Consider the following 15197-nt stretch of genomic DNA (forward strand, 5'->3'; position numbering starts at 1 on the left):
GAGCGAGCTGAGAGCACCATCTATTCGAGCAGGTGATGTGCAGGGATTGAGTTCAAATTATCAGCATTAAGTATTAGCCTGTTGTTAATTACTGTTATTTACAATATCCCAGAACAATAATTATTATTCCAACTAACCACAATAGCACTTTAAAAAATTAATTGGTCTATTTTAGATGATTATTTTGATTGACCTTTTCCATTTCACTGTCAGCAGGTCATTTAACACTTTTTGTATTTTGATATAAGCTTCCTTTTCTTTCTCTCTCATGGGTTGGCACATGAGCCACATGATATCATGTTTGATATAATTTGACTGATAATATCAACATTTCATAACATAGGCTGTGTCTCGTTTCGAAGGCTGCGTGCTAGGTAGGACGCATCCTTTGAAAGCTGCAGTATACCTAGTGCCCTCCTTTTAAACAAGTCTCGTTTAAACGAGACAGCCTTTGTAGGATAAATGGAAACGGAACGTAGCATGGTTGCTATGACAGCACGCCACTTTTTAACAGGCGCGAGCGCTTTTAGTGAGAAGGGAACAAAGTCCCTTTGGAAGGGAATGTATGAGGTCAAATTTAGGAGAAATATAATGATCTAGAGAGAAAAGAAAATAGATTTTACAGGTGTACTTTTAGTCTAATACTTTATTTTAATTCTATATTAATATAATTATACATTGTGGCAGGGCGGAGGGCGGGCCGGGTCGTGATTATATACACCCGGTCCCTTAACAGGCTAATTAAGCCTCCAAGAGGGATAAAGACCGATGGCAGACAGTGGTGCGAGGAGAGAGAGATAGTTTACGGACATGTCCGTCATGTGTGTGTTTGTCTTTTGGTTTAAGTTATTCATTAAGATATTATTTATATTGCCAAGCCGGTTCTCGCCTCCTCCTTTCCATTGAACTACGTTACATTGGTGCCGAAGCCCGGGAAGGAGGAGAGTCCTCGACACTGCCGTCCACCCAGGGGAGCACCGCTGCCATTCACCGGGGGAGGGAGTAGACCGAACGCCTGGACATGGTGAACAGCCGCCGTCTGTGGGGCGAGTGGGGACTGGACTCCCCGACCGCCTGGAGCGATGGAGCCGCTGCCAGGGGTGGAGGAGAGCCCTGCCATCCCCCAGAAATGCGGAGGGGTCGGAGGAAGACCGCCGTCCGCGAGGGGAGGAGGGAAGTGTTCCCCGACCGCCTGGAGCGGTAAGGCCGCTGTCAGGGGCGGAGTAGTGTCCCCACGAGTCGCCGATAATGCGGAGGGGTGTTATGACCGCCGGGGGTTGTGAGTTTGACTCCGGTCCGCCCGGGGAGAAGCGGCTGTCGTCCGCCTGAGAGGGTGGTGAAGTGATCGAGGACCATGCGACAGTGTATCGGAGAAATACAAATTTTAGTGTTTTTTTGGGGGGTACTACACTGTTACAGGAAGTACTTCCATCTATTTATTATTATGTCAGGAGCTCAAGTTTTTCACTACAAGGACAGTATGTACATTTATACTGTATATTCGGTACATGTTTACATTAGAATATGTTTATACTTTTTTTTTTGTTGGTCTGTTACAGTTTGACACTTTTTTTTTGCCCATTTTGCACATCATCAGGTAAAGATATTATTTTCGTTGACTAAAATTATGCACATTTTAAGAGTAAAAATGACTAAAATGAATGAATATGACATGTCGAATTATTGACTTTTTTTAAAGGCCATTTTTGTCAAAAGACAAACTGTGATTAAAATGGAAAAAGTAACACTGGTACAGCCTCAGTTGACAAAGCAAGTGAAACTGTAATACCACTGTAAACTAAAAACATAAAAAGATTCAATAATGATGGGGATAAAATATATTTTATTAAACATGAAAATAATAAGCTTAAATTTGCAATATAACAATGACAGGAAGTAAATTTCAGAAGTCATACATTTAGTAAACATGCACAATAACTAGATGTAGATACATCGAGATCGGTAAACACACGGGTAATGCTCATAAAAGCATGCCGACCCTACGAGACAACATATCCAAGCATTATAGCAGGTAAACAACATTGCCAAATGGATAACAGCAGTAATGCCATCCTGAACTGTGTGATTTTGACTGACTGAACGGAAACAGCGTCCTCGGCCGGAAGACGAGACAGCCGGTACGTCTTTCTTGTGCTTACTGACATGACGTAATGATGCAAAGAGGAACGACATAAGCCAGCAGTTTCCCGCCAAATACGACGGCTCAAAATACAAATTATTTTTTATAAGCTTAATGTAGTAAATCGGGTTAAAGTGAGGACATTTGAACAAAATTATCCTGTTCTCATCCTTTGTGACGTAGGACAACAAATTATTTCTTACTACACTCAAAAGAGATCTTTTAAGCTTCATAGATTTTAACACAGTACTTATTCACAACCTAACTCTTAGGGGTGAATTCACTAAACATGTGCGTCACTGTAGCGCTATTGAAGTATTTCAATGCAAAAAACCCTGCGTCTCATTCACAAACCACCTGCAATCCAACTGCTGTTTTTCGCAGGTATAGTGATGCACTTTATCATTGTTATTGTTTCCAGTGCACGCAACCCTCCTTTCTATGCAAATTAGACTTACTAGATTACACCGTATTCACAAATATCAGCGCTATTCACCTGGTGCAAATAATGTTGCGCCTTTCCAGAGATCTTTTGTAAATAATGGTCAAATGATGGAGAACATTGTTATAACCAGGTATACATTACACATGGTAGTCGAGAGCACTTTTGGCATTTTAAACAGCCAATTCAAGTGTCCAGTCCCAGAAAAGTATGCTAGATTGTGATAGTCTGCTGCATCCTTTGCTACCTAGCCCTCGGAATTGCAAGATGGACATATGTGCCATGCAAATAGCATTCAGTAAATTTGTTTGGGTGGTTTTATTTTACTGTTAACGGATTTGCATGATTACTTTTTTGAATCCGCTGCTAGAACAACACATACAGTGAATGCAAATAAATGACAATATCAGCAGGCACAATTTGTTCTTAGTGAATTCCCCCTCAGTTTACAAGTCACGCTTATTGCAGTTGGCTCTTTCCACGAAAATGGTGCTACGGAGGGCCTAACACTAAAGATAAAGTCTAGCAATAGCCATTCTTTAAAAAAAAAAAAGACAAAATCTACTTATATTTCCCACAAGTTAAAGAAATTGTTTTGTTTGATCATATTTTATAATGTTGTAAATAATGCCTGGAGTGGTGGTTGCGTCGTGGACTAAAGCACATAACTGGTAATCAGAAGGTCACTGGTTCGATCCCCACAGCCACCACCATTGTGTCCTTAAGCAAGACACTTAATCCAGGTTGCTCCGGGGGGATTGTCCCTATAATAAGTGCACTGTAAGTTGCTTTGGATAAAAGCGTCTGCCAAACGCATAAATGTAAAATGTAAATTGATGTTATTTGCGTCTTAATTTTAAGTAGGGATGTACACGAGTAGTCGAATATTCGCAATAATTATTCGAATAGTAAAAATACTATTCGAATTTCACAAAGTTTTCAATTTTCTGGCCCTATATACAGTGAGATGCATGTGAAATGCTGAGCACACAAACTAAAACTGGCAGTTCTAACAGAATGCACTGGGTGGCGCTGTTGAGTATAGACACAAGTTGATCACTTTTTTTGCGCAAATGTTTCTGTCCGTATGTTCAGATGAGCATCAGAAAAGAGGGTTATTGTGAGAATGTGGCTTACTGTGAAAAAGCTGGGTTCCTGTTTAAATGTAGGCTACTGGATAAGCGGTGTACTCTTTACTCTCATATATGTGCAGCTCGTCAGAAAGCAGCGTCACCGTAGCAACGTAATCCCCGCCACGCTTCTGTAAACGACAAACATGGCATCCGAGAAAGGCTATGCTAGCTGAGGTAAGGGACATCCCATCAATTAATCTGGTGTGTATAAATGAGTATAGTTTATTGAGCACGTGGATATGCTTGTTTTTTTCAACAAATCATGACATGAGATACAAAATAAACATGATAACTATTATATGCCTAGTGTTTATACTCGTCCTGTACGTTAACTGCGTCAGTCTACTTCATTAGCGGTTTCTTTTTCTTTGCTTTGCGTGTGCTTAAATGCTTTCATTCAATTCTTTTTGGTTTTCATGCAATGCTTGTTTAAATATACATGTAAAAAAAACACACACAGGACATTATATTACTGAAGATGCATCCAATTTCAGCTCTGACTGCGCCTGCTTGAATTAGATTGTGGGTGATTCGTGAATACGATGCAAGTTTTTGCACTGATTTACTATGTGCAAAAGTGGCGCAACTGTTAGTAAATTTGCCCCTAAATGGCAACAAAAGCTACAACAGCACTTTCCTAAATACTTTTTTGTCACTATGCACTCAGTGGTGGAGCTAGGTGGTGGCCAGTGGTGGCCGTGACCACCATGGCCACCCCACTCGCAGTTGCTGTTTTAGTAAAAGTTTTGGTCATTTTTTGGCACAATATATTTCTTTAGAGGTGAAATCATCTTTGTACAAATGTACAAATTTAACATGTGTGCACACTAAGGTTGCCAAACCTCTCCGTCCCGGGTGTCATTGTAAAATAAAAAACATTTTTAATAATACAATATTGATACACTTTACCAACAGAAACCCCCACATCCTTTTCTTTAAGGGGGGGTTGTAGCCCCATTATACCCAATGTGAGATTATTATTGTGTGATTTAATTTTACTGGCCAAAATCTAAATTTAGGGGGGAGGGCGGCAGATACACACATTTGATGGTTTATAATAGTTCTAACAATAAAAACATGGGATTTGTGGCTACAACGATTAAAAATAAAAGTAATGTGACACCAGTACCCTATTCGTAGAAAGTGCAAATTAGTTAGCATATAGTCTTAGTTGCTACATCTGAACTTGTGTATTCTCTGTAACTGGTCCAGGACCATGCCGGCATGAGATGCTTGAGGTGGTTTTACAAAGCACGAATCGCTGTATGATATGGACAAATGTGTCACGGACGCGCTGGATACGGAACGCATACACCAATGGGTTGAGGGCGGAGTTGCCATGTGACATGAAGATACCGACATAAAAGGCGCTCTTGGGCACATTACACGTAGGGCAAAAAAACACAATGCAGTTCATACAATGGAGAGGCAGCCAGCAAAGAGCAAAAAGAAAGAGAACTAGTGCAAACGACTTTGCCAGTTTCAGCTGTTTGCGGTAGTACTTGCTGGAGTCGGTAGTAGTAGCCGCGGCTCGGCGATTGAGCTGACTGGAAATTATGCGGAAGATTTCAGCATACAGTCCAATCATGACGGTCAGGGGTACCACCACCCAACCAAAGAAGTTGAAGTAGACCATGTAATTCATGCTCATGACACTGGAGAACTGGCACTGGATGGATGCCGTGCTGTTATTTCCAGGTGGGCTTTGGTGCCAGCCGGCCATGGGCACCAAACCAGCCAGAAAAGAGAGGATCCAGCAAAAACCCACAGCTATCCACACTCGCCTCTGTGTAACGATGATGCTGTAGCTGTCAAAAAATACACAGACAATGGCATGTATTAGTTTAAATGTGAAGTGTAATTTTTCTTTAAATAAATTACTTTCTATTATCCAAGCTTATTATATGTACAGAGTCAACTATAATAAACCATTCCTAGGTTGAAGTGTAAACAGTGCACTACTGTGGAATTTGAGAACCAGCCTGACGTAGCAACATTTGCTCTGCCAATGGCACAAGGCTGGAGGTGGGACTATCTGTTTTTGACCAATGGCAGACAGGGGTTGTGTTCCAGAAACCTGTTTGAAAGCAGTGATTATTTTTGCAATTATTTTTAGTGACACAAGCCAAAGTCTCTTTCAAGGCAAGTCAATCCACTTTGTGGCCGTCTTTGGAACATTCCCAGGCAGCTATTTTTTATGGATGTGTGATGAGGAGGAGGGCGTGGCCGGGCCGTGAGGATGCACACCTGGCCCTGAGTTAATTCAGTGGGAGAGAGAGATAAGGATGTGCTGGAGACGCCAGAGAAAGAGATGCATGCAGCAGTTTTGTGTGTTTTGGATATGTGGAAATGCAGTTTTATGTTGTGTTTTGTTTATTAAAAGTCTTTTTGTTTGAACCCGGTTCCCACTTCCTAATTTCCGATGAACAAGAGGCTTGTCTGTCATACTTGTGCTGAAACCCGGGATTGGAGGAGACGTGCTGTCAGAGAGCATTTGCCACTGATGGAGAATCGTGATTCCAAGGATACATGATCTGGTGGTACTGGAGCAGTTTGCCAGGAGGCGGAAGAGCCCAGTGCTATCGCCCCGCGTCGCGGAGGTTCGTTGCAGCTGGCTGAGTACCGAATGGCACTGTGGTCGGTAACCAGAGTGTCATTCTTTATTTTTTCCTCTCTCTCTTGTCCTACTTAAGTTCCCATGAGGTGGGGAAGACCAGCCGGCGGTACTGTACTTAAGTACAAATGTGAAGTACTTGTACTTTACTTGAGAATTTCCATTTAATGCAACTTTATACATTTATTCCACTACATCTCAGAGGCAAATATTGTACTTTTTACTTCACTACATTTGTTTGACAGCTTTAGTTACTACAGTAGTTACTTTTCAGTTTACAATTGTTCAGTGAAAACCATGTATCTCTAAATGTGGTGATTTTAAAGGTTTGTGATAAACAAGTATTTTCACAGTGTGATATTAGTACTTTAGTACTTAAGTAAAAGATCTGAATACATCTTCCACCACTGTCTGGAGTTTGAATGTTTTTGCTATCATTGTATGGATACGAATTTGATTCTGTGGTTCTTGCATGTGTGTCTGGAGATGTTTTGAGCAGTCATCACCCAGTGAAGTTTATTGAGCGCTCATGGCCAGGAGTCCAAATCTCCTACCGTTGTGGTGAAAGAAAGAATACAATGGCTGATTTGAACCCTTTTATGCCTTTCCTAGCCTGCTTTCTACTATCTATCTTTCCCTGTAGGAGGTCGAATGAGTTTCTATGAAGACTGCCCAGTCAAAGAAAAATGTATCTACCCTCTCCCTGGATATATATATATATAATAAAATGTTTTGTTGAATGCAATTGGTTGCCTAGTTTATTTTGCAGTATTGACCAAACTTCTTGCTTGGGTTAAATTGAGCAGTTGCTTGCATTCATTGATATTCACTTGTTGTGCATGCTTATGTGTATAACTTAAAACAAGATAACATTAGGATGTGAGTAATTATGACCATAGAAGCACGAGAAAAATATGAATACATACATACTGTAAATGTATTCTATGTTATGGAAGTAACCCCCTTCCCTCCAAGATTAAACAGTCTCTTCATCATTCTCCAGAAAAAAATTGCTTCAAATATAGTCACGGATGCTGTCTGTCCCACTTAAACCCATTCAAACAGGTTGCCAGCATGGATTTGTTTGGAACTATTGAAAGATACATGAAACACATGACCGCGTGGTGAGTTCAAATAGTGGCGCAACACTCTTTTTCCAATGGCGCTGGGTTCCTCAACCTGAATTGGGCGTTGGGGGTATTTGATGAGGAGCGTGTGGCCGGGCCATGAGAATGCACTACTGCCACTGAGTTGCCTCAATCAGTGGGAGAAAAAGACGCATGCAGGTGTGTGTGTGTGTGTACATGTTTATCATACATTGTGGGATCACAACCTGAGATCATCTACCTTGTGGGGCCCAGGCAGCGGTCCCCACAAGGGAAATGACTTATTAAACATCCTAACTGATGTTTTTTTGAAAATGTAAAAATGCAAAAACGTTTCTGTGATGTTAGGTTTAGGGGTAGGGCTAGGGGATAGAAATGATCGTTAGATCGTATAAAATCCAAATCCAAAATGGTGCTATTTTTGTTTCTTAGCCCAACTTTTACAGCACATGGATATCGGAGCAACGGGTGTTGGTATTTACCGTCACTTCTCAAATACAAGATTCATGCAACAACCAAGCTGCATGATGATCTGCAGGAGAAGCTATGCGACCTCGGCTTGCTGCGGAGATCAGGCTTCCAGTCCTCGGCGTAGCCTGATGCCGGTGGCCGGGGGAGGGAATGTTGTAAGCGGTGTGCGAAGAAGCAGAAGCACGGCAAGAGGGCGGGGGTCCATGCTAGGCTAAAAACAAACCTCATCCGTCCGGCTCTCCCGTCTATCCTGCTCTCAAATTTTTGCTCTCTAGACAATAAACTGGACAACATCCGACTCAGCAGACTACACAGCGTGAGTTTAGAGACTGCTGCGTCTTTGTTGTCATGGAGACGTGGCTCTGCGCCAGATTTCCTTATGGCGCCATTCAGCTAGATGGGCTCGCCTCGTTTCGTGCCGACATAATTGCAGCTCTGTGCGGTAAGACTCGTGGTGGTGGCTTGTGTGTTTACATCAACACGGAATGGTGCAAGAACTCTATGCTAGTCTCTAGCTAGATAGATAACCCCTCACACAAACTCTTCACCCTCCTGCCGTCTGGCAAGATGTACCGAAGCATTCGGACCCTCACGGCCAGACTGTGTAACAGCTTCTTCCCCCAAGCCATCAGACTCCTGAATACGCAGAGACTGGACTGACACACACAGTCAGACAGACAGACAGACAGACAGACACACACACACACACACACACACACACACACACACACACACACACACACACACACACACACACACACACTTGTTGTGTTTCCATGTTTTATGGGGACTTTCCATAGACATAATGGTTTTTATACTGTACAAACTTTATATTCTATCCCCTAAACCTAACCCTACCCCTAAACCTAACCCTCACAGAAAACATTCTGCATTTTTACATTTCAATGTAAATTATGTTTCAAAAAACATAATTTAGTATGATTTATAAGCTGTTTTCCTCATGGGGACCGACAAAATGTCCCCACAAGGTCAAAAATTTCGGGTTTTACTATCCTTATGGGGACATTTGGTCCCCACAAAGTGATAAATACACGCTCACACACACACACACACACACACACACACACACACACACACACACACACACACACACACACACACACACACACACGTTCACCATCCAACTTTTGCACATGGCCAGAGTTGCACTTATTGTCCTGTTCCTTTTAGTAATTATTGTACTGTCCCGTACTTTTTGCACATGTTTGCACGTGCACTTTATGTAGGAATGTTATTTAGTCTGTGTAGTCTCATGTGGTCCTGTGTTTGTCCTATGTTGTTTTATGTAGCACCATTGTCCTGGAGGAATGTTGTCTCATTTCATGTATATAGTTAATTGTATATAGGTGGAGTGGTGGTGGCGTGGTGGGCTAAAGCACATAACTGTTAATCAGAATTGCTGGTTCGATCCTCACAGCCACCACCATTGTGTCCTTGAGTAAGGCACTTAACTCCAGGTTGCTCCGGGTGGATTGTCCCTGTAATAAGTGCACTGTAAGTCGCTTTGGATAAAAGTGTCTGCCAAATGCATAAATGTAAATGTAAAATATAGTTGAATGACAATAAATAACCACTTGACTTGACTTGAAATGCATGGAAGTCTATGGAGAGTCCCCACAATGATATATAAGTTTGTCTGTCTGTCTGTCTGTCTGTGTGTGTGTGTGTGTGTGTGTGTGTGTGTGTGTGTGTTGCTGAAAAGTAGTTTTATGTTGTGTTTTGTTTATTAAAATACTTTTTGTTGATAACCTGGTTCTTGCTTCCTCCTTTCCAATGAACAAGAGGCTTGTCTGCCACTGATGCAAGTGCCATTAAGGTACAGCTCCTATCTATTTGAATGATGAAAAACTGAAATCTCCAAAACCGTAAGTCAAGATTACTATCAAATAACATATTTTAAATCAGCATTTTTATTGGAATCATAATGGTATCATAAATTGTTTTTCTTTAGCTCAGATCGCTTTAAAAAAACACTGTTTTCAGGCTGGTCCAGCTAATGCTCATGCGGATTCTCGAGTTAACTGGCAATGTCAGTATCTATACAAAACTCATTGTGGTTGGCACAAACCATGTTTATTCCTGTTAAACCTGTATTTAATCCAGGTTTAATTGTCTTTTATTTTGCATAATTTTATTCATGGTTTTCAATGATCAGGATATGTCAGCAACTAAATGACGAGAGAGTTACAATTTTCTGGTGAACTATTCCATTAAGATAAACCTATTTATTTTGTTAGGCTAACAATGTTAGCTATGCACTATTAAAGGGACACTTCACCCAAAAATGAAAATTCTCTCATCATTTACTCACCCTCATGCATCCCAGATGTGGATGACTTTCTTTCATCTGCAGAACCCAAACAAAGATTTTAGAAGAATATTACAGTTCTGTAGGTCCATACAATGAAAGTGACCCCCCCAATAAAAAACTCTCCAAAAATCACAAAGTAATCCATATGACTCACTTTTCAGAGGTGATATTATAGGTGTGGGTGAGAAATGAATCAATATTTAAGTCCTTTTTTTGCTAGACATTCTGCTCCTTGCCCAGTAGGGGGCAAAATGAATGAAGAATGTGAATCACCAAAAACACAAGAACAATGTTTTTCACTCACACCTATCAAATCGCTTCTGAAGATATAGATTTAAACAGTCTTATGTATTACGTTTATGATGCCTTTATGTGATATTTGTAGCTTCAAAATATTGGCACCCATTCACTTGTAATATATGGACCAAAAGAGCTGAGAAATTCTTCTAAAAATCTTAATTTGAGTTCAGCAGATTCTTTGGGTGAACTACTCCTTTAAATATAGTTATAAAAATCAATATACGCTAAAAATCAATACAAGCAATTTCAAATTGACACCAAAAACCATTATTAGCTGCAGAAGACTTTCAACAAGTACAATTCTGTGGAGCGGAGGGGGGCGGGGCCGGGCTGACATGTCGCACACCGGTCCCCAATCGGCCTGATGGGGTGCGCTAGGGATAAAGGTGCCCGGTGACGACGGTTCGAGAGAGAGAGAATTACGGGCATGTCCGTCATGTGTGTGTTTATGTTTGTGCTTTTTGTTTTGAATTTAATTAAACATAATTTATATTGACAAGCCGGTTCTCGCCTCCTCCTTGCCCATCTGAATCCCCTTACAAATTCACTCTTTATTTATTCTATACAAAATAAGCACTAAGACATTTAAACATAATTAGTTCATCGAGTTTTGTTATATAAGAAGTCATGTGCTATCTATCTCATTAAGTAAAGCAGTGGTCAGGGAGGCTGCTAAAATACTAACAGACCATTGGACATCATTCCCTAAGACAGACAGCAGTTTCATTTCATTGAAAGCCTCACATTACACTTGCTCATATATTTGCATTAAAGAAAGCAACAGATACAGTATATGACTGTCTTGCAATCTGGCTAAACATAATAAACACTACTGATGCATTAAAGCTAATACTTTAACATAAAAACATTTACATGTGCTGTAACAATTGCAAACCAGTTTGAAATGTTTAGCATTAATGTGTGCCTCTAATCAAGCAATTTCAAAGTCGTGATGTCATAGAAATCTAAAATCAGTCAAATATGTCATTTATTCTAGGGCTGGGTGATGTGGCCAAAAATTGTATCATGTTTTTTTTTTCGTATCGTTCAATATCGATATTGCTCATGAGATAAATTTCATACCATTAATGGGAAAGCAAATGCATTCTACATGTTTGTTAGACCTCTAGAATGAATTAAACATTACTTGTTTACAGGTTAACTCTGCAGGGTAAGCTACGTTTTAATTTGAAGTTTAATAAGTACACTTCGTTTAGGATTTAATACTATATTAGGCGTTTGTCCTCTTTTCGATGAAATTTCGACAAAATGTAGAGTTCTGGCAAATTCGCTACTCATTATTTTCACACGCAAATGAGCTTGATAGTCACTGAAAATGTTTGCGAGAATTTTGCTGCTCTTCACTGGTAGTGGAGAACCGGCAGGTCATTTTGAAAACTGCATCCTCCGGGGGTCGCATTTCTCTGCCGCATACGTCATCGAGGCTGTCTCGTTTCAGAAAAGCGAGTAGGACACTTTGAATGCAGCCTTTGAATGCGACCTTCTTTACGGGAATTCAGAGGATGCATGAGGTGTATCCTTCGTGGGCACTCACAACCCACATTTCTTTGCTTCAACGGAAATGTCTAAAAAAAAAACAACCTTAAATATGATGTTCAAATGCGATTAATGATAATTCCCATTTTAAAGTACCTCAGTAGACAGGTGCAGAGTATATAATATATATTATTATATTAATATATAATTAAAATAAAGTATTAGGCTAAAATACACCTGTAAAATCAATTTTCTTTTCTCTTTACATCTTTATAACTCTCCTAAAATATACCTCATACATTCCCTTCCAAAGGGACTTAGTTGCCGTGTCACTCGAAACGCTTGCGCTTGTTAAAGAGTGGCGTGCTGTCATAGCAACCATGTTACGTTCCGTTTCCGTTTGTCCTACGAAGGCAGTGTCATTTAAACGAGATTTGTTTAAAGGACGATACTCAGCCTTCAAAGGATGCACTACCTAGCATGCAGCCTTCGAAACAAGACACAGACTTTGTCAATAATTTACTGCAAAGCTGTTTGCATGTGAATATGAGTGCCGAATTTGCATCATGTTTGCGGCAAATACAAATATCGATCTCATTTTATCGCCCATGCAGCCCTGCCTCATTCTATTAAGAGCTCCACTATCTTTTCGTCAGGCAAATATTTTGACATCTTGCGGTAGATAGTATGGCATTTTCTCATGAAATGTGTGTGTGTGTGATTTTTAGTGATGTGCAAAACAGTTGACAGTTGACTAACCAGTGGGCTGCCTTAATTACTAAAAAACTATTCAGTCTTAAGGAAGCCCTGTATATTTAGGCTGGTTTCGGATTCACATAACCCTGATTGGATGCATTTCTACATAATGCGCATTCTTGTTAACGAATGCAGGGGGTCTCGAGACAAGTTTTAAGAGTTAGACTTATTTTAGCTTGATAAGCTGACTTGGCACTCATGGTGGAATGCTAAAAAACTGTGCAAAACGTGACACAAGGGCCAAAGCCATCCATCGGAATGTGTATGGCTGTGTCTGCTGTGTTTTAAAGGAATTGATTTAAAAATGCACATATTCCAAGAAGGTTTTACTGTGCAAACTGTCTAACAGTTAAAGCACAGCATTCTGTTAGTATGCTAAATAAAGTGCCACTGCTGACAATATCAAAATTAGCAGTGCTCAACATTGTGAATCAGAGATTTACTTTCAGTGTATATATATATATATATATATATATAAGATCCAATGAGATGTTTTCGACTCACCTGGTGGGAATTTTGACACGTAAGAAGCGGTCAATGGTGATGGCCAGCAGGGACAGTATTGAGCTTTGAGTGATGATGATGAGCAGACTGGAGATGAAGACGCAGGTGTAAAATGGGGTCACTGGCCCAAGACTAATGACCACAGACAAGGGAATAACCAGAGTGCCGACAGCAATATCAGCCAGTGCCAGAGATACAAGGAAACAGAAGGTGGGATCTCTGAGAGCCTTGTTCATGGTGACCACCAAGACCACCAGTACATTCCCCAGCACTGACGCCAGGCCGATGGTGCTCTCGATAGAGATGTACATCAAGTCCACTTCCCCAAATTTCTCAATCACCACAGGTGTTGACATGTTTGCCATCTTTAATGACACTTCTTCCTGCACCACAGCACTGGGTCTTTTACAAGTTCTTTAACTTCTCCTCATGGTGTCATCAATTGTTGTTATGCAAAATCATTTTATTACTCATTTTATTTTATTATTCTCGATTTTTGACTGTCTCGTACCTGCACTGGAAAACAATATGCACAGAATATTCCTGGTTACCAGTTGTTGCAATTTTTAAGTAATTAAGTAATTTTCTACAGTAGTAGTTCCACAATTTATAGTATTACATGATGAAATACTGCCAACATTTGATTAAAATGTAAGATTACATTTATTAACAATAGTTAATGGCATTAGTTAACATGAACTAACGATTAATTTTTTTTTACAACACTTATTAATCTTAGTTAATGTTAACTGCAACTACTAATACTTTTTAAAATGAGTTCTATGTGCTGACATTAGCAAATAGTACTTTATGAATCTAACAACTTGAACATTACAATTAAATTAAACAAACTTATGCCATTAACATTAACTAAGATTAATAATACATAATGTAAAACTATATTGTTCATTGTTAGTTCATGATACCTAATGCATTTACTAATGTTAACAAATGAAACCTTATCATGAAGTACTACTGAAATAGTTCATTTGAACTAAGAATGAGCAATACTTTTACTAATCTTGATTAATGTTAATTTCAATCAAACATATTTTTTGCATTTTAAATGTTAACATTTTTTAATGCATAATGAACTAAAATGATACCTAATGTATTAACCAATACTAAAAATGGGACCTTATTGTAAAGTGTTACCAATATGAAACCTTAATGGAAATAATAATAATAAAAAAACATTGAAATTGGACAAATGCTTGCTCATTTCTCCAAAACGAATTGAAAATAATTAACATGAATTGTATATTATGTTTTATAAAATGTTACTTAGTTTAGTATTATATTTAGTTTTCGCTTTAGATGCCTGATAAATACAAACCAAAGCCTTTAAAACACATGAGCTACATGAAAGTGTGAAAACAAAGAAAATTACAAATTGCAATGACAGAATTGTACAGGAAAATTACAAGTGTTATCTGTTTCTGCAATTCAGTAATCTCCTACTTAAACATTAACTGCAAGCCTGTGCTGTGGCATGAATCAATGATGAATTTTTGTACTGTTAGCTGGTTTTATTTTAGTTATTTAGTTGTCACTTGTAGTTACCTGTTGATTGCCACCATTGTTAGGTTTTGTAAGCTAAGTGTGCTATCTGTGCACAATAACCACAACATCACAATAATGGTGACATCAAACTATTATTATTAATATTTTACACTATTGTTTGTGTATGGCAGAAAATGACCTAGCCTTGATTTCACTGTGAAATTCTCCATTCAGTATTTAATTGTAATTAATTAATGCAACGTTTTGAAATCCTGGCTATATTTTACAGTTTAAGTTTTACTTACTGTAATGGTTGAACTGGATTGGCATTTCAATGGGTGTCATAAAAGATGCTTAGAGAATCTTCCGAAACATTTCCATGCAGTCTAGTGTAACTTC

At 39.4% G+C, this 15197-nt stretch overlaps 1 protein-coding gene across 1 annotated transcript; it reads right to left on the reverse strand.

Annotated features, from left to right (window-relative positions):
• Positions 1 to 4889: 4889 nt before the first annotated feature.
• On the reverse strand, positions 4890 to 13678 carry LOC127653784 (adenosine receptor A1). Its single transcript, XM_052140550.1, has 2 exons — positions 13296 to 13678; positions 4890 to 5523 (listed from the first exon to the last, which is right to left on the reverse strand). The coding sequence occupies exons 1-2, from the start codon at positions 13658 to 13660 to the stop codon at positions 4890 to 4892; spliced, it is 999 nt and encodes a 332-aa protein (XP_051996510.1). The 5' UTR covers positions 13661 to 13678.
• Positions 13679 to 15197: the final 1519 nt, after the last annotated feature.

The sequence above is a fragment of the Xyrauchen texanus genome, chromosome 13 (assembly GCF_025860055.1).
Source record: "Xyrauchen texanus isolate HMW12.3.18 chromosome 13, RBS_HiC_50CHRs, whole genome shotgun sequence".
NCBI classification, from domain to species: Eukaryota; Metazoa; Chordata; class Actinopteri; order Cypriniformes; family Catostomidae; genus Xyrauchen; species Xyrauchen texanus.